Source organism: Cyrtonyx montezumae, unplaced genomic scaffold (genome assembly GCF_038088225.1).
Source record: "Cyrtonyx montezumae isolate F1298 unplaced genomic scaffold, pur_monq_1.0 scaffold_0, whole genome shotgun sequence".
Taxonomy (NCBI): domain Eukaryota; kingdom Metazoa; phylum Chordata; class Aves; order Galliformes; family Odontophoridae; genus Cyrtonyx; species Cyrtonyx montezumae.
The window spans coordinates 51,670,093-51,689,494 of NW_027071824.1; the positions used below are offsets into that span (position 1 = coordinate 51,670,093).

General features: G+C 36.1%; 1 protein-coding gene across 1 annotated transcript in view; it reads right to left on the reverse strand.

The window, feature by feature from the left end:
• Positions 1-369: 369 nt before the first annotated feature.
• FIG4 (FIG4 phosphoinositide 5-phosphatase) overlaps positions 370-19,402 on the reverse strand; it is a 74,799-nt gene continuing 55,766 nt past the window's right edge. The window contains exons 21-23 of the mRNA XM_065735027.1: positions 18,117-18,199; positions 14,428-14,517; positions 370-1,238 (exon numbers count right to left, since the gene is read on the reverse strand). Of these exons, the coding sequence (XP_065591099.1) occupies positions 1,061-1,238; positions 14,428-14,517; positions 18,117-18,199 (351 nt within the window). The 3' untranslated portion in view covers positions 370-1,060. The remainder of the gene's footprint in view (positions 1,239-14,427; positions 14,518-18,116; positions 18,200-19,402) is intronic.

A 19,402-nucleotide genomic window follows, 5' to 3' on the forward strand; every position in this document is an offset into this window, starting at 1 on the left:
AAAGCAGTGTCGGGAATTTTACCTAGTAATTACAAATCATAAGGTTTTTAAATTTTATGTTACCTATTTGAGAAATGCTTTGATCACGAGGCCAAATTAAACAGCCTGCTTCAGATACCTGCTCCTCTCCACTTCTTACCTACTGCTGGCCATGAAGTTGCCTAAACCCAACTGCTTTGTGTGATTATCCCAGCTGATCCAGGCTCTGTATGCTGCTTACTGATTTATTGGGAGGTTGTGGGTTTGAACCTGAAAGCACCTTACAGAGGCACAAATATGGGGATGAAAAGAGTGGTTGTTGTTGTATGACACTTGTCATACAGCAAAGGGTCTGACATCCCACCTAATATCCCACTAACCCTAATAGTGCTCCCTCGTTAGTGTTGTAGTCATTGAGTGACTCACCTCAGAATCCTACTGGAAGCCCACATTAATTCTTCACAAGCCGTTTTCATTCCATTTGTAGCATGGATTCCGTAGCTACCAGCATTGGTAAAGTTAGTTTTGACACAGGTTAGATTTTAAAGATTAGTTAGTCTCCATGCAAATTTTGGTTTTGACATTAGCTTTTTTCGTTTGTTTGTTTAAGAAAGCAGAAAAGTACGAGCACCCATTTTGCTAAAAACCTCAAGAAATATCAGAAAACACTTGGTTGTAAAAAAGGTTTTTTTATGTCATAGAATAGAGGAAGAAAAGTATTCTCTTCTGATTTGTACGTACAAATCACTTCAACTTCACTAGCAAACATAAGAATGTAGAAATCAAGATAAAAACCTAAAGACGCAATATTTTCTTTGCCAGCAATATTTTCTTTCTTTCCAGCAACTGCAGGTGCTCTGATTATTCATTTATTCTCTTTCAGCTGAAGAATATTAAATCACTTTCTTTCCTATAAAGTATATTATAAATGTGCAACAGCAAACCAGTAAGTAGAATTGTAAGATAACAGATTTAAGAAAATAACTTTATTATTGGAAAGTAACAAAACTAGAGCTTCTCTCTATAACTATTTTCATGAGCTATCACTACTGTAGACTTGATGAGAGAATCCAGTTTGTATTTAGAGGTATCTATTTCGAATGTACTCTCTGTACATGAGGAAGTCGTCTTTTCCCAAGGGCTGCATGTTTCCTTTTCCAGCCTGAATGTGTGCATGAAAAATCTCTATTGATTTCCTATCGGCTCTTGGAGGCTGCACTTCATAAATATTATCTTGAGAAAAAGAGGAGATTGGTATTCTGAAAGAAAACAGAATATTTGGAACTTTAAGTAAAACAAAATTGTATCATTAAAGATAAGTATTTATTATCCTTGAAATCTACGTATGAGAGTCAATGGAAAGGTAACTTGGCACTCAATAATCCGTTTACCTAGACTGTTACTACTACTGCAGGCTTGGTAAGACCTGATTTCCAAGTAGGGTAATTAGGTAAGATGTCACTAATCACGTTACAGGATACTTTCCTCACTTCCCTCACTCTGTCCTCATTTTTTCCATCCTCCCTCAGATCTGCTATGATTAGTAGGCACCTGAGCTGATCTGTGCCATACATTATAGAAGATAATGGGAAAACTTCATTGAACTACCCACAATTACAACAAGCAAGTGATTACTTTCTAAACCAACAAACAGAAAGAATTTATCATTTCCATCTGTCTGTAAGGAAACATATCACTATCAGCAACAGCACCCTGTACACTGGCACAGCTGGTATCTCATGAACACATCTTTTAAATAGCTTCATGCAATACATGTTCACTCGAATCCTAATATTAAACCATCTTATGAAAAACACATGTAGTTGGAAAGTTTTCAAGAAACTGAGTACACCAGAACTTTTCTAGGCACTGCTGTAAAATCAGACTCACTCATAAGGCAGAAGCTGCTCTTCTCAATACAGCTATGGAAAACTGCATGGGCAGCAATAACTGATTGTGTCCCCCTTTACTCTGGACTCACAGGACCATATCTAGAGCACTGTGCCCAGTTTAGGGCTCTCTGGCACAAGGCAGACACTGAAATACTTGGATGAGTCCAACAAAGGATTATGGAGCTGGAGCACTTGATGTATGATGAGACGCTGTGTGTGCCGGATTTGTTCAGTCCAGCTGTCTCCAGCTGCCTCATGAGAGGTTATAGACTGCATGGAAGTTGCCTCCTCTTGGAGTAAGTGATGAAAGGGAAAATTTAAAAAAGTTTAAAAAAATAGCAACGTGGGATGTTCTGATCAGGTTTACGGGAACTCCCTTCCATTGAACTAGTTGCTCAGAGAGACTGGAGACTATGCTCCACAAGGATGCTGAAAACTCATGTGTACGTGGTCCTGTGCAACCTAATTTGGTCCTGCTCTGGGCAGGGGGTTTGATTAGATGACCTCCAGGATCCCTTCAGATTTAAAATATTTTATGGTTCCAAGCCAAATTTTTCGGTAGCAATGCATTCTCCATAATCAACAACAAAGTAGTAACAAAACTATTTACATGCAACATATAATAAATGAGTAAACACAAAGTATACGTGCAACAATTTCTATTTTAAAAGCACAGCTATTATGGAAGCAATACTCATAAATATACTGTGTGGATTTCCCAGCAGTCTTTCAGTAATTTATTTATGAAACACTCCCTGAGTTTTACCTGCTTGATAGCAGAACAGTTTGGATTCCAAAACAGAACATAAAATTATTAACATGAACATTGACATCTGAAGGTATTTGTGTTAATTTTTCCTTCTGTTAATACTATTTGATTTCGAAGAAATCTAATTTTGAAATGAACTCCAAAGAATAACTATCTGACAGTGGATGCAATGCACCTATAATTCTTAAGCAGGAGAAATAAATAATTTCTCAGTTATTAAAAAAAATGGCATACATGTTTTGAAGAGTTCTCTGAATCATCAGTTTCATATGTTTATAATTTGTGTTTTATCTGGAAAAGCTGATTCAACACTTTAGATAGGCATCAGCAAACTACTGTGTTACAAAACTGTATGTAAACAAAGCTGCCCAAGCATTCACTATAATTAAGATTTAAACGCAGTTGACTCACTTTCTACCACTGTATACACTGAACACTTCTCTATATCAATCCTTTTCTTCTAGGTCAGACCAAAATTTCATGAGACCCAGTATCCTATTTCATGAAGCAATTAGTATCAACGTTTGAGGATAGGTTATTAAAACAAAAAAAGGTACTGAGCAATCCCATCTGCAGTAGATTTTACCAGTCTCAGCAACCAGGATTTAGGAACTATGTGAAATGAAATTTGAAACTAGACTACTGTCTCATGGAAAGTAATTTCCAAGGTGTTCACTGATTTTTCTAATCTCTCTGAGACATATAGAATCCTTTGGGAAAAAAGCTCTACTACTTGGTTGTGTCTGCTGTGACATTCCTTTGATTTGTGATTATGTGCCTTGGTTACTTGTAGTTCTTAAACTGGAAGAAATAGTGAACAGTCATCCTCTATTTGCCTCCTCTGCATCACTATTATACAACCAAATGTATTTCATCTCTCCTCATATGTTAGCTATTTTCTGATCAACCTCATCATCTTGTCATTTATGGAGAGTTCCAAAGCCTATTACATCCTTCTTTGATAATGCAGCAAATAAAACTGCCTTTAATACACAGATTTTTTTAAACTACCTTTTTCACTTCTGTATGGGAACTGTTGAATCACGGCCTGAACCACTGATAGATCACCTGAGGTGAGCACTGACTCAGCCACAGGAGCACAGGTGAAGGCAATGCACTGTGTGACTGGAAGGGGTGGAGTCTGGCTCCACCTCTCTCAGACCCCATTTAAGAGCTGACCACCACTGGGAAAGAATCTTTTGTTGGAGAGCCTTCCCCTGTGGAGTCCTGGGTGAGCTTCAACCATCAGTGACAGGTGAGCCTTTCCTTATTTACTGGATGTCTTTATACTATCTAGATAAGCCATACAAAATATACCATCCACTTTCATTATTTTGTGTGGGTGCTCTTCTTTGGGTTATTCACCCTACAACTTGCAGTCTAGTAAGTTAGCCACTGAAGGCAAATTTTCTAAATACTTTACATCACTTAGAAGCAAATCAGAATAACAACCAGCATCTGAAAAACAGAATGTATTTGTTGAACACCACATCAGCATATACAGATGTTTTTTGTGCTCAAAACTTCTCAGCTAAGAAACTACAGCAACAACTTTCTGTCAAAGCTGATTATTTTCGAAAGCAAGCATCAATCAACCCAAATGCAATGAAGATTCATACATATTAACATTTCTAAATTCCACAGAAACCATGATTCAATATCTAGGTGCTGTTCAAGAAATAAGTAATTTCTGAGTGTGTAATATCTTCTTTTAAAGGGAAAAATATGGGAAACTGCACCTTCAAAGAATTGGAAAATTCAAATTAAGGCAAAAACCTTCTATAAAGGTAATACAGTAATGCTCTTCTAGCTGTGAGCATGAAATAATGCCTGCAAGGTCATTCTGGAAAAAGTCCCACTGATTCTCAATCAACTGGAAGAGAAATGTGAAGAAAACGTTTAAGTACACCAGCCAGTAGAATATCAGACATTTAAAACTACCTAATGTTCATAGCGTAACAGCAACCAGTTGATTTTCAGGGATGAAAAATAACAAGGCTACCTCTGAATTAAAACTTGGTCAAAACTAATAACGTCAGACAAAAAATATATTACAATTAAGATTTGACTTCATCTTTCCATCCTTCATCACAAAGATTAAGTCTGTGTTTGCGAGTTGAAAAATTCAGATTCTCACAAAAAAAGTCCTATGAAAATATTTTTCTTCTGCTCTAAAAGGAGAATTTCTTTTTAGTGCTTTCGGTTTCTAGGAAAGGAAAAGTTAAAGGACACATTATTTCTAGATTACATTACTTATGATAGAATGGTTTAAGTTCATTAGTATTTTTAAGAACTTAAGCATAAACTCTCCCACTTACTTGATATATAGTATGAAGGGACAAAGTTAGAGGAAAGAGCATCAAAACTTAAAATTATAAACAAGATGGGACTGCAACAGAAATTTCCTTTCAAGCCCTTATGATAATCTTCCCAAACTCATCTAATAACTTACACTTCCTTCCTACAAAATTCAATAAATTGCCTAGCAATATGGTGTGCATATATATAATGTTCACATACTTTAAAAGTAAACTCCAATTGCAAAGAATATATTAATGCCAAGTCTTTTTCTGACTATTTGGGAACTGAAGATAAAAACTGGGCTTGGAAGAACTTTATATACCCAAGCCACAATACTTTCTGATTTTACTAAGTTTTTAACAAGCACATTGTAGAATTAGAATAGATAAATTTTAGTTCTTTCTCTCTTGGAACTTGGGTGAATGGCATGGAATATTAATAGTTTAGGTGTTATAACTTCAGCATCCCGGAAAATGACACATTTAACTAACATTTAAGCTTTCCCTAATCTTTATTGTTATTCAGTGAAAGTTGTTAGAGGATACTGCACACATCTACCAATCATAAAATGTGTAAAATTTATGTAACACAATTTCAAGTCCAAAGCACAGCTTTGATCAGTGATCTGGACCTCAAATTTCTACTGAAGGTAATCATGAAAACATGGCATTTTGGACTATAAGTGGCTAATTTTCAGCAACGTGTCTAGAGATCCCTATGACTTACATTGGACTTTAACATTTACAGGAATGGTTGCCACCTAAAGGCATTTATTTTCTAAACTTTTAATGATAAATTTAGATTGGATTTAACAATGCATCTTATCAGACAGACTGTAAAATGCCTTAGGGCACAATTTGGCTCTTCCCATGCTACCTTTGTTTAGCACAGTGGTTCCCATCTTTTAAGCAGTCTCCTGAAAACTGTCAGTGCTTACACCTCCCTGAATCTCCCCTTCATATCTTAAGTATCACTGTCCCTTCAATCCTTTTCCCATTTATTTAGGGGGCTTCTGCCATAACCTCTTCCTTGCTTCCAAGACTGGGTCTACAACCACAGCTTGCTTGCTCCCTTTCTAATTTAAGGGTGGCCCCTGCTAACTCCTTGCTCTTCGTGACAGTGCTAAAAAATAAGCCAGGCCAGATCACCTACTTTAAAGACATTCAACAGCATCCTGACAATGATGCGCGTTTCTTTTGGATCTTAAAAATGGCAGAGAGGCACTTGAGCTGGCCAGTGCCAGTTTAGTTCTAGCTTAGTTTGGCTCTGCATTCACAATCTATACCATAAACACACTTTTCACCTGTTGGTCCATCATTCCTACAGTTAAACATATGTTAAAATGTCTTGCTTTAGTCTGTGTTTTCCATATAAAATATTACTTTGTTTTTGAAGAGTATCTTAGCAACATTATAGTGCTCTCAAAAAGGTAACTGCAGTGTTTATTAAGAAAAGGCAATTATGTTTTCATTTTAAATGTAATTATAATATGCTGATCAATTTAATTCTTACTTTAGTAAGAGCTTTTAAAATGCAGAGTAGCATACTTGCTGCTGTAATAAGTATCAGAATTGTTCTTTAGATCACTAACTTCTGAAGCAATATATGTTAAATAGTGATAAATATGTAAATTCTGTGAAGAAACACATCTAATGGGAGGAATTTCAACAAGTGTCTCTTCAAGGGAGAATCACGTGAATTCCTAAGTAGATAAAACTGTGATCCAATTTTGAACACTGCAATTTAGTTCTGTTCATCTATGATTATTACAGCTGAGAAAACTATCTGAAACTTGTTTCTACTCTTATTCTCCCTCTATGAAGAGTAGAGTTCTAAATGCTCACCTTCTAAGAATTAAAGAAGGGGAAAAAATAGATTACAGACTCCTGGTATTGCAGCTAGTCATTTCTGAAAAACATAGCCACTGCATTTTGCTCAGGTCTGTCTCATGGTAATACCAAATTACTGGTCACCCACAGTTTGGTTGCATACCTAAATTAAAGTTATACTTCATGAAGTTGTAGACAGAATTTGCTATGTTGTATCACAGACATTTGGTTGTTCTAGAATTAAAGACCTATAGCTGATGAGTTTGTAAAAAGAGAAGTCTTACTGCACAGAGTGTATTTTTTATTCATCCTTATTTTAAATTGTATTATAATTCCTGTTGAGGCTTCTTAATCTTAGAATTGTGTGACTACAACAGAATGTAAGTAGTATAACAGAATGTAAATTAATAATGTAAGCAAGTTACCTGCCTATAAGATTAAGATAAAATTGACAAAATGCTTGCTGCTGTTATGCTTCTCCAAAGTAACAAAAACTCATGTTTCAGAAGAATTGAAACTCTTCTGAAAAGCTCATGACTCACTAATATGCTCTCACCGAATCAGTATTTTGTTTTATTTTGTTAGTAGTTGTATGAGTAATACTGTAGAGTTTCAACTTAAACTTCTGATTTTTTTTTTTATTTTTTCCCCAACAGAGTGATAGTTTATCCCCAGCATCGCTACCCTATTCTGCTAGTTGACTATAAACACTAGAAGTGAGTGTTTTCAGGATTGGTATCAAACTCTAGTCCATCTCTATTTATATCTAGATGTTTGTAAAGTAGATCTCTTTCAAAGAATCCATAGCTTCTGCAGATACTTATTTATACTTATTTAACCTAGTTTAAAGTGTTTAAACTGGAATTCTAGCAGATGATAATTGATGCTAGCACACTGGACAAACTTAATGATGTCATCAACTAACATCAAAAAGATGTCATTTACTCAAATGCAGCTGGCCTGCACAGTCCACTAGAAAGTGAACAGCAAAAACCAAAACAAAATGTACCACAATAATTTGATTCCTTCTCTATTTGTTGATTTGTTTCTAAAGACATGACATTTCTGAAGCACTAATGCTAGTGAGTCAAGTCATTTCCTAAGAGTTGAAGAAACTGGAACAAAGTGTTTTTGACCATTGAGTTACTAAATCTCAATTTTCCACCTACTTGCTTCAACATACTAAAAATATCTTGAAAGAACTGTAGGTTCACGTATGCCAGTTTTGATTAATAGGCCCACATTAAATTGTATTTATAGAATGCTTGCATTATCCATTCATTTAATTAAAGGCATTTATCCAACACTAGTTGTACAGGAATCTTTTGAATAAGTTTAGTATCTTACAACAGAGTCACAGAGGAGAGAACATTATTTATGACTTGGCTATCAAATAAACCTGGGAGATTTTTATTTCTATGGCCTCTCAATGAGAATTAACAAATTGGAATGTAAATGCCATGTCCTGAAGGACAGCATCTCTGACCTGCAAAGGTACTTTCACTGTAATTGTGAGTAGGCTTCATGATGTTATAATTCCAGTAGGAGTTTGTTCTCTCTACAATAAGAGAAGTGAAATACTCTTCAGTTCCAACGAAGTTTCATACTTGGAAGAAGCTGTGTACAGCGGTATGCTGAGCTCACAGTACAGAAGTCACCGGAGCCACCAGAGTAGTTCTCTTTGAATCTGCAAAGAATATCTACAGAAGGAGAGAAAATGTTCTCTGTTGCCTTGTTTGAATCCTGAGTATATCTGACCTACAAAACTTGCAAATCTGCTATTCATTTATTTGTTTTCCCTAAATTGTAGCCCTTTAAGTTGCTTGCTGAGCTCTTGAAAGAGTCTTCAACTTTTTTTCCTTCCTTAGGCACACTTTCCTACATACAACAAAATTTCAGTTGCATTCTTCAGGAGTGGAGAACACTGAAAAATAAGAAACCTATGTAACAGCATGATAAGCCTTTTAAATAGGGATGTTTTATGCTGACCTTGTTAATCCAACATTTAAAGATTGTATTATCAAGGAGTCAGGAAGTAAGACAGGATAAAGCAAAATAACCACACAAAGAACACATACGGACGGGTGGGGGGAAAAAACAGGGAATCTTGTTCCTTTTTGGAAAGGGAGAATTAGATGAGGTGCTAAGGGCTTTGATTTAGTAGTTTAGTGGGTAGGGATTGTGATAGGAGGATGGTTGGACTAGGTGATCTTGTAGGTCCTTTCCAACCTAATGTATGAATCTATGAATTCAGATAAGTGTTTTTAATTTAAGCAGACACTCATAAACAAATGGAAAATGATGATTAAATCAGGTGAATGCTAATGGTCTTATTGGCAATATAACATTTAGCACCTCAGTTGACAAGTCTACCAAAAATGCTAGGCTAATTTAATCTAGATTTCCTATTCCGAGAAGCTCAGAGCTCAATGTTGATAAAACAGATGAAAGGGAGAAAGGGAAGAAGATTATTCTTCCTACATATATGAGGATCTGAATCACATGGACTGCGGACCATTTTCCCAAGGAAAACGCTCTTCTTTTTCAGTGTGTTTTAAGAGTAGTTATAGAAGATGACTGAGCCTCTCGTAGAATGCTCCAAGTTGGAAGGGACCCACATGGATCACTGAATTCAGCCCCTGTCTCTACACAACACATCCAAAACCCAAACCCTATGTCTTAGAGCATTGTCCTAAAGCTTCTTGAGCTCCCACAGCTTGTGGCAGTGACTACTGCTGCTGGGGAGCAAAGCTTGTGTAGCTAATTGAAAAAAAAAAAAGCTATGAGAAAAGAGAGGAAGAACAGGATGATTCCCTTTTGGTGGGAGCTGTTAGAATTCCCTGGCTATTCAGTTAACTGCTCCCATCACTCCACTTGCTACCTGACTTACCATAAGACTAAACAATTTCACCTGTTAGACAGCAGCAAAGAGTATTTTTATAATCACAGTGTGGCTCTGTTTATCTTGATCACCACCCAGACAACTGCTTTTTGGAGAGTCCTACAACTCTGATCATATTAGTGCTTTTGACTTGACCAGTCCCCTTCTTTGTTGTGTTATTTTTGAAATGTGAGAGTACAATTCTCACTGGCAATAAATGCTGGAGAATCACAGCAATGCTTAGTTTAAAATACTGAGTCAAGAAGAGGAAAGATTCGAAGTAAGCTATTTTCTCAATGCTGGGACAGAAGATATGTGTGAGTTGAGGAACACTTTGTTGCAACATTTACAGGAGAAAATATTGGATCACTTAACTCATCTCCCTCTGAAACCAGGACTAATAGGAAGTACTGAGATGCATTTATTTTTACTTAGAGGTTTCCATAGGTTTAGATCAAATGTGGTTCTTAACGTATAGTTTTTAGAAAATATGAGATCCAGTGAAATATATTTCAAAGTAAAATGAATCAAAATAATCACCAACAGAACTTCATCTCTCACAAAGTGGATGTAGTCAAGCAGTGAAGTCACACTGATGACACCCAACTTAACACGGAGACTCAAGGAGGCGAAGCAATACTTATTTGAGTTAGCTGGTATAGCTATTCTATTTCTGAAAGGAACAAAATTAGTTGTAGGTAGCACACTCAGCATTTAACACCTCTGGGAGAATATAAGGGAAATAATAAGGATAAAAGCTTTGTCCGCTATCAGGGAAGCCCTGACAAATAATTCTGTAGCAAGAAGGTTCTCTGTTTAAGTGCAGAATATGCAGTAAAAAAAAAAAAATAAGATAAAGAAACAGACAAACCTGGCAGCAACTAGATAAGAGGTCTTGTGATTTAAACATTGTGTAAACAAGGGAGAAATGTAAACAATTTGTTAACCTATATTTTTACACTTATAAGAATTCTTTGGCTTGTGAATAAATGTTTTTTTTTTTTGCTGAAATTTATGAAACAACATTCTCTGACATGAGACAACAAATCGGGGTGCTAATTTGAAGAGGGGAGAATGTAAAAAAAGCACTGTACGGTCAAATTGCCAGCTTGGTTAAGAATCCATGACAACTAGTAATTTTCAGTCACTTGTTGGCTAATGATGAATGCATTTTGATTTGCCTTTGTTTCCATGGCACTGTCAAGAAGCCACTTAGGATATTTAGTATAGGTTTCATTTAAAAAAATCAAGCTACTAAGCCTTCTTTAGATCCCCTATTCATTTACTTCTGCCTTTCAATAGAAGGACCCCACTCCCTCCAATAACTCCTAGCATTTGACTACACAGCATGACAAACAAGCTCAATGACAACTGTTTGTTTTGTGCAATTATAAGGGAGTGATAATGCCATGTTTACATAGCAAATATAAAGTGATTTTTTTTATCTAATCTTCCAAGAAATTGACCTTATATTAAGAAATTCACGAGGAAGTATTGAATGAACAAGAGAATTGCTCTAAATGGATTGAATTATTTTCAAAAGTAACTAGGGCTGTAAAACGTTCATTGAGAATTATGTTGTTCTGCTGTATTTTCAATTTTAAATGGTATTAACAGATCAAAATACACAAGTAAAACATTTAACTTAACAGAATTGGAAAATACAAGGTGTTTCACTGCACACTGAAATTTTCTTCATTTCCTTTATCTTGGTGAGAAAATGATGTATATGGTGCATACATGCACAGAAACAGTAAAAAAAAACACCCATATATGACCTGAGCAAAGTTAGCTTTTAAATTGCATGTAGTTAGTTGCTTCTCAGTATCAGTCATGTCTGATCAATACAGGTGTGACAAGCAGAATCCAAGTAGTCTTGATTTAAAATAAAATTACAAATTCAACATCAAGAGAATTTAGAAAACATGGACCATATCTTTGAAGATGGTCCACTTTTCAAAGGCTTAAGAACACAGCTTTAGACTTTGCTGCAGATATCAGTGAGTTTTCCTCCTACTTGAGCTTCATCAGCATCAGAACAGGGTTGTAGATATCTCTGGATTAATTAAAGTTGATGGAAGGGTTATTGCTGTTCTTTACAGCCCACAGTGCACACAGGGACTGAAGACACCTTGTATCCCACTGTATGCAACCAGCTAATCTTTACTACACGAGCAATAAAGCACATCCACAGTCTTCTCCAGAAGTACTACAGTGAATCAAAACACTCCATTCCCTGCTCAGGAGGAAATCAGACTTGCACTCCCAGAAAAATGTAAGTACATTTGGAAAATGATTGAAAGCATGTTTTTCAGCAGAGTTATTTATATTGCACTGCAAAGAGTAGTAGGAAACCAGGTACAGGTACATCATGTCAGCCAGAAGTAATTATACCACAGTACTCAAAAAAGTCTCTCTTCAGATTCGTGGTACTACACTGTACTAAAAGAATCACTGTGGTCCTTGTTCAAGTGTCCATTTTTGGCTTCTAATCCAGAGGACATTCACACTATTTTTAGGTTACACACTTTATTACGTGTTCATAATATTCTTAGTATTCTCTGAAGAAATTTCTGTTTCAGAGCATCAATTCAAATGTTAGTACACAGACAGAAAGCTTCCTTTTTCCAAAATTGAACTACATTTTGAAAGAATGGCTCCATTTATGACCTATGTTGCAAGAAGATACTGACACCATCCAAACAGTGCTTCGAAGTTATTAGGAAGTTGTTTAAATGCAGAACTGACAGAGAAAGATGATCTCTATGACTTCAAGAGGAGGAGTGACAGGAGGCACAGCTTTGTATGTTCTTTGACTTCTACACTTAGGAGATTCAGAAATATATGGAAATTACACTAGGGAAAGGCAGAAAACAAATGTTTGAACCTGCATAAATGCCACCACAATTATATGCACAGATTCTCTTTAATGTGTTCATTTTACAGTGGCACAGCATGAGGAATATTTTACTCACAGGTAAGGGGGCAAGAAAGGGATGATTATCTCCTACAGCTGTCACAAACATGCTGGCAGATTTTGCAGCTACCCAAAAAGAATCACCTTTATGCACAGCAAAACTGTTCTTATTATAAAATGATTTCTTAATAATCATTTCACTTCAAAACACTCAGAGTTGTCCCTTCATTTTAAAAACAGTTCTACCGTTTGCCAACTTAACTTACTGTTCTAATGTATTTCATTATGGAACTACAGATGCATTCATCTACACAGTGTAAGCTTATTGCTGATGAACCACACACAGTGGTGTCACAGTTTAAATGTATACAATACCAAATGACTATGAACTGACATGAGACAATAATGCCTGATACAGTCTTAAATCTGTTGTGTTATCCTGCTCCCTCAGCCCCATTTAGATACTCTCAGTCTCTAACCATGCTTGGGTGAGTGCCATGTTGAGGGTTTCCCACTTCTTCCGGAAGTGAAGGAAACAAAGTGCAGGTATCTGTAAATGAATGGATTGCAGTAGTGGCCTGTAGTTCTATGGAGTGGCTGTGCTGTCAGGTAAGAGACTATGTACCCCAAAACAGAAGCAAATAAAAACCTACCATAGTGAAACTTTGATCAGCCTACCATATAACGAGATACCAACTGCAAAGTCAGGAGCTGATCATGTAAATATCAAGACAGTATGATATTTGGATAATATCATGATCTAGTGTTTTTATCATGGTGAAAATATCCAAAGGATCTCCCCTGTCACTAGAAGATGTTCGCGTGCAGTGATAATTAATTCATAATCACTGTTACACTCGTTTTGGTATAAATTAAATTAGGTGCATCTGTTATAACTTTAATATTATTTTTTGTATTAACAGAAAATTAAAAGAATAAAGAAAACACAGGGTTTGTTTCACATGGCAGATAATCCTAGAGAGTGATCCTCCTATTGTCCTACCTCTGTTAAATATGACCTCCATACAAATCTTTTGGGATAAGATTATTCAGGAAGTGTTTTATTGGCAAGAAGCATTTGGAGCTTGATTTTCCCTTTTAACCTACGTACCTTTTTGGAGCAAGGTGTAAAAGTGAAATTTACCCATTGTAACAAATAAACAATTTAAAAAAAGAAGCCTCACCAGCTCTAAGCATCACTGAAGAATGATGTGTGAAACCATTATAAAACAAAAAGCAGACAACCAAAAGAAATCCAAGGAGATGCTTCTGAGGAAAGCACAGATTCAGCGTGCTCTTTACTTGAAACGCACAACTTACTGATTTAAGCCATCACGCATCCACTGACTCCAGTGACACAGATATAGGCGCAAAACAAAGCAGAAATCCACTCCTCATTTACCCTACTCTCTCCAACAAAAATAGAAAAATATCCCATTTGATCTCTCAAGACTTCTCAAATGTACGCTAAAACAAATATATGGCATTCATAGCTTTCTCAGAACAACTCAGATGACTGCACTCTAAAGACTGAACTGCAGTGCTCAGGTTTTTTTTCAAGTGTAAGTACATCAATCAACTTCTTTCAAACGATCTCTCTCTAAAGCAATCATAGCAATAAGAAATTGCCTCTTATACTCTGTAGCTTCAGCATTTTCTATAGAGATAACTGCAAATCATGACTGGTAAGATTTTAAGTCACAAGGCAGAAGTTGGAACTTCAGTCTTCACACTATGCACTGAACCCTCAAACAGAAGTTTGACTTTGTAACAGTTTAGCATAAGTTTTACCTGATAGACTTTTATAGGCCTAATGAAAAATGTAAAAACAAGTAAGCAAAGGGGAAAAGGATACTTACAAATTTATTACTCTATCCAACTGCTGTTTGGAACAAAATTGCTGGCTGCTCTTGTCTTGCTTGTGCTGACTCTGTCCCAGCTGAACAAACCTGTGAAAAACAGTTGATAGGAGAATAAATCAAACGGAAAAGCAATATCCCCCAGAATGACACAAACAATGAGTCTTTAAGTAGTGACCATAGTCTTGTGGAGTAAACAAGAGGGATTTTTAAAACTACACAGTAGGTGTATAGGAGAATTCTGCAGCTTCTTTTAGCTTGAAAAAGGTTTGCCTATTAATTGTTGTCATGTAGTATTTCATGGGGCAGAAATAGGCCCCCTACTCTTATGAAACAGCCCAGTACAGTCACCTTTCTATGTCTTCCTCAAAGGAAACAGTCAGTTGGGTAACCTACAGGAAAGGTCAACAAAGGAGACAGTCTCTCAAGCTGCAGAGAAATAAAGAAAAATGAAAAAGACCTCTGATCTCAAAGGAAAAAAGAGCTTCCAGTATATGTATATGCACATATCTCTTGGCACTTTAACTCAATTTTTTTTCCATCTCCAACAAAGGATTGCTATTGAAAATGAAGTAAATAATAGTTGTAATGTTAAAAACTTCATTTTCTGAGAGACTGTTTTTAAATAGTAAGATCACTTCAACATTAAAAATAGTCTTATGCTCTATTTCAGGAGTACTTCATTTTATCTGGGGGCAATTAACAGTGCAAGAGAATTTCCGTGGAAGAGCGTTCAGAAGACAATGGAATAATACATTCCTGAACAGCAGGTTCAGGTATTCAGGATTGTGGCTTTTCTTTCTGCTCCATTCAGAAACAATATATATACTTCAGAAACAATAACATCATAATCATGCTATATTACATTTCTAGATATGAGAATTATCAGAGGAATTTAAGATAAATATAGTCCAGAACTGGAGCCCACTATTGAAATGTGCTGAAAAAAAGTTAGGGCAAACCAATGGTATGAGCACTTTCTTTATTTGCTTGAAATTATCTAATACTCTGAAATAAACAAGACCTAAATTAAAGTTACTAGACGTCAGTAAGATACCATGCACCATCCTCGAATTATTTCTATTTTGGTGAAAATTAACACAAATTATCTCAGTCCTTACTGAAAATGGTCTCTAACTAATTCAGATTTTTTTTTTACTTTCCATTTGTGTATATGCTTAATATGTAACAGCTGACAAAGTAACTTAACTGTTAGAATGGGACCAGAGGAGGGCCATGAGGATGACTAGAGGGCTGAAGCACCTCTCCTATTAAGACAGGCTGAGGGAGTCAGGCTTGTATAGCTTAGAGAAGAGAAAGCTCCAGGGACATCTCCAGGGACATCTCACTGCAGCCTTCCAGATGGAGACTGACTTTGTACATGATGTAACTGTGCTAGGAGAAAGGGGAATGGCTTTAAGCTAATAATGGGGAGATTCAAGTTAGTTGTTAAGAGGAAATTTTTTACCAAGAGGGCAATGCAGCACTGGCATGGGCTGTTCAGAGAAGCTGTGGGTGCCCCATCCCTGAAGATGCTCAAGGCCAGGCTGGATGGGACCCTGGGCAGCTGAGCTGGTGGTTAGAAGCCCTGCCCATAGCAGGGGGATTGGAACAAGATTTTTAAGGTTCCCTCCTACCCAGGTCATTCTATGATTTGATACTGAAGAGTACTTGGTAAATAGGCATCCATCTTCTAGTATTTAAGGTAAAAAAAAAGTTAGAGATACAGGTGAAGATAAAAACTTCACTGGAGAATTGTACCAAGAAACATCTTCCTTAATCCATTTCATGTGTACCATTTTCAAATTACATACCATATAAGAAATAGCTAGAATGGGCATTTCAAAGCACAAGAGTGAAAGAGAAGTAGCTATCCCTAAAGAAAACTTTTAAAATTTTTTTAAATTGAGAAAATATTTACTGTTGTTTTTTTTTTTTTCCTTAAAATGTTTAACAGAATAATCGTCAGGATTAGTGAACTGAGCTACCATCTAACATCAAATCAGAAAAGATCTAATTGAAAGAGAACTGCCCTCACAAAAAAAAAAAAAGCTTCAAATATATGATAGTCACTGCTAATACACAAAAAGAAATGCACACCTCACAGTTATTCAATAGCCAGTGTATTTCTGAAGTGACGTAGTTTTCTTGAACATTTTTTCAAATCCCATTGATTCCCTAGACTGATCAGGTGTATGAAAAACAGGTTTGTTAAGCTAATATAATTGACTGGCACTCCTGGTGTCTTGCATAAGCAACTGCTCTCTTGTCAACAGCATTTCTTGTTTTAGTTCATCTGTAACTGAAATTATTATAGTCCAGTTTTGGTTAATAAAATTTCAAAACGTTCAATCTCATTTCTAATTCAGGAGAAAAAGATTTGAACTAGGTTCTGTTCGGCCTCTCTGTTGTTTTGCGATATTGAGGAGTAAATATGAGAACAATAGCTTAAATATATGTTTTTAAAATAGCTATCAGATAGCATGTTGTCCAATGTAGGGTTATGAAAATTTAGAAGCAGTGCTCCTGATACTACAGACTTGCTGTATTGCACTGGAGAAACACACTGGTAATTTGCTCTTTGCTCTGTGGGAGCTGGCCATCCAATATACCTGCAGGCACAGTAACAACTATCAAATAAAGAACAAAAGTCCAAATTACCCTGGAAATAAAAGAAGTTTCTGTAGCTGCTAGAATTTAGTTGGAGGTGGGAGGTGATATCTTGATACTCACACAGCTCTCATCTCCAACTGCTCACAGTAAGCCAGCAGCTCCTGAGAAGAGCCTACATATGCTGTGCAGCATGCTGCCTCACATCATAGCAGTTTACAACAAAGAGGAGGAACTGAGTGGGAACTTGCTGGACCACCCGAAGAGCCATATTCTGTCCTGCAATATGCTCTACCTTACTCTCATTTCCTGTACGTATGGTCCAAGATCACAAAATCATTTATTAAGTGCAAGTGGCAGCATGATGCAGTTCAAAATGAAGAGCACATTATTACTACACTTCATGCTATATTTATGTATTTACAAATAAATGTAAACACACACATTGCATGTATTTGTATGCTGCTACTACATGCAACTCTGATAATGGCAACAGCCAAACTTGACTCCCGTCCTCTCCTGGAAAGCTACGGTACAAAAAGTTGTCACCTGAATATCCATGCCCCTACAGAGAGTTACCTACTTCCTCTGACCATTTTATCAGTTTTACTGCCCAGAACCTATACCAGGAATGTTTCTAGGAATATACTGACAGGTACTTCTACTGAAGTGTCTTTCATTTAAGTTCCATGTTGCACTTGAAGACAGCGACAATATTTCCAGTGAATTCAGAGCGGAAGCAGACATCTGAAAATAGTTTGATTTTAGAAAAACAATAGTATTTGGAAACAACCAAATCATGGAATCATGGAAACACCAAGGTTGGTAAAGACCTCCAAGATCACCCAGTCCAACCATCCACCTACCACCAATAGTTCTCACTAAACCATGTTCCTCACAGAACACCTAAATGTTTCTTGAACACCTCCAGTGTTGGTGACTCCACCACCTCCCCTGGACAGCCCACATGCCTAAAATAAATAATTTAAATGCGTTTCATCAAAAGAAGCACATTTGACAACCTTTATTTAGTCAGCTCAAATCATCTTTTAATTATTAGAAATGGAAATGTATCCCACCTAGCATATATGGTGATATCATCTTCAGAAGGAACATCTGAAAGATTAACTCCATATACGTCTTTGGTGGACTGAACTACATTCTGAAACATAAGAGCAAAGATGCTGACTGAAGATACTGTAATAACTTCTAAAGAGAAGACAAACAAGACTGCTTTCAAGAGAAGTTATTTCAAAATCTGAAAATAATTTCAAAATGCAGGCAAAACCAAACAAGTTTCTCATATACACAGTAACCTTAGCTTGTGCCAGCTGTATTAAATAAAAATCACTTAGTAAAACTATTCTTCAAGACACTTCTTCAATAAAAAATAAAAGACTCTTGAAAGATATCTTGTCAGATAAAACAACATATCAAGTTATCAACTTATATTAATAGAGCATATAAAGACGTATGCATTAAGTACTGTTCTCTCTTGGAATTCAGTAAAGAAAAAGATATATTAGTTCAGAGCTTGCTCCCACATTTGATTTCATGTTTCCTTTTGTCAATTCTGAAATAATTACAGACTTCAATAAAATAGAAAACTATTTTTATTTTACAAGTGACACTGTCACTCAGTCAGCTATAATGAGGAGTCAGTGCCCATGAATATCTCCCTGTGTCAGTGCTAAACTTGGGGGGTTATTGATAAGACACATTCAATTGCAAGTGTGTCAACTATAAAAATATCTCTAACTTCCTTTTAGTTCAAAATATCCTAAGTCAAAGAATTTCTTTGGAAAGATGTGTTCCTGACTAGTAAAATAAAGCATTTTATTATTAACTTCCAGAAGATATGAATAGAAAGGAACCACTAGTTCTGCACTCTCCACCCCTCCCACGTCTATGCAGTTCTTCTCTACTGTGCAATTGTCAATGTGAAAAAAATAGCAAAATTCAAATCCATGGCCCAATATCCAATTGTTCTAGAATAGTCATATATACTCAAAAATGCACCTGAACATATAAGCTTACAAATATCATACCTTTTAAACAAACAAACAAACAAAAAACAACACCAAAAACTCTACTTAGTGCTGTTTTCACCCAAACTTGTAGCATTAGTTAACATTTTTACACACAATCCATTTTCATGAATGAAAGAACAGTGAAGCACAAACTGACACTGGAGAGAGCTTAGGTAAATTGTCTGTTCAGTTACTTGAGACCAGTAATGGAGTATTTGTAAGCTTATGCTTTTAATGTGCGTTACACATTAGATTTCAACAACCTTTAAGACTACTGATTTATATGTTTGGCTTCTGAGCAGAAAACTTCTATAAACACTATGCCCTCAAAAATA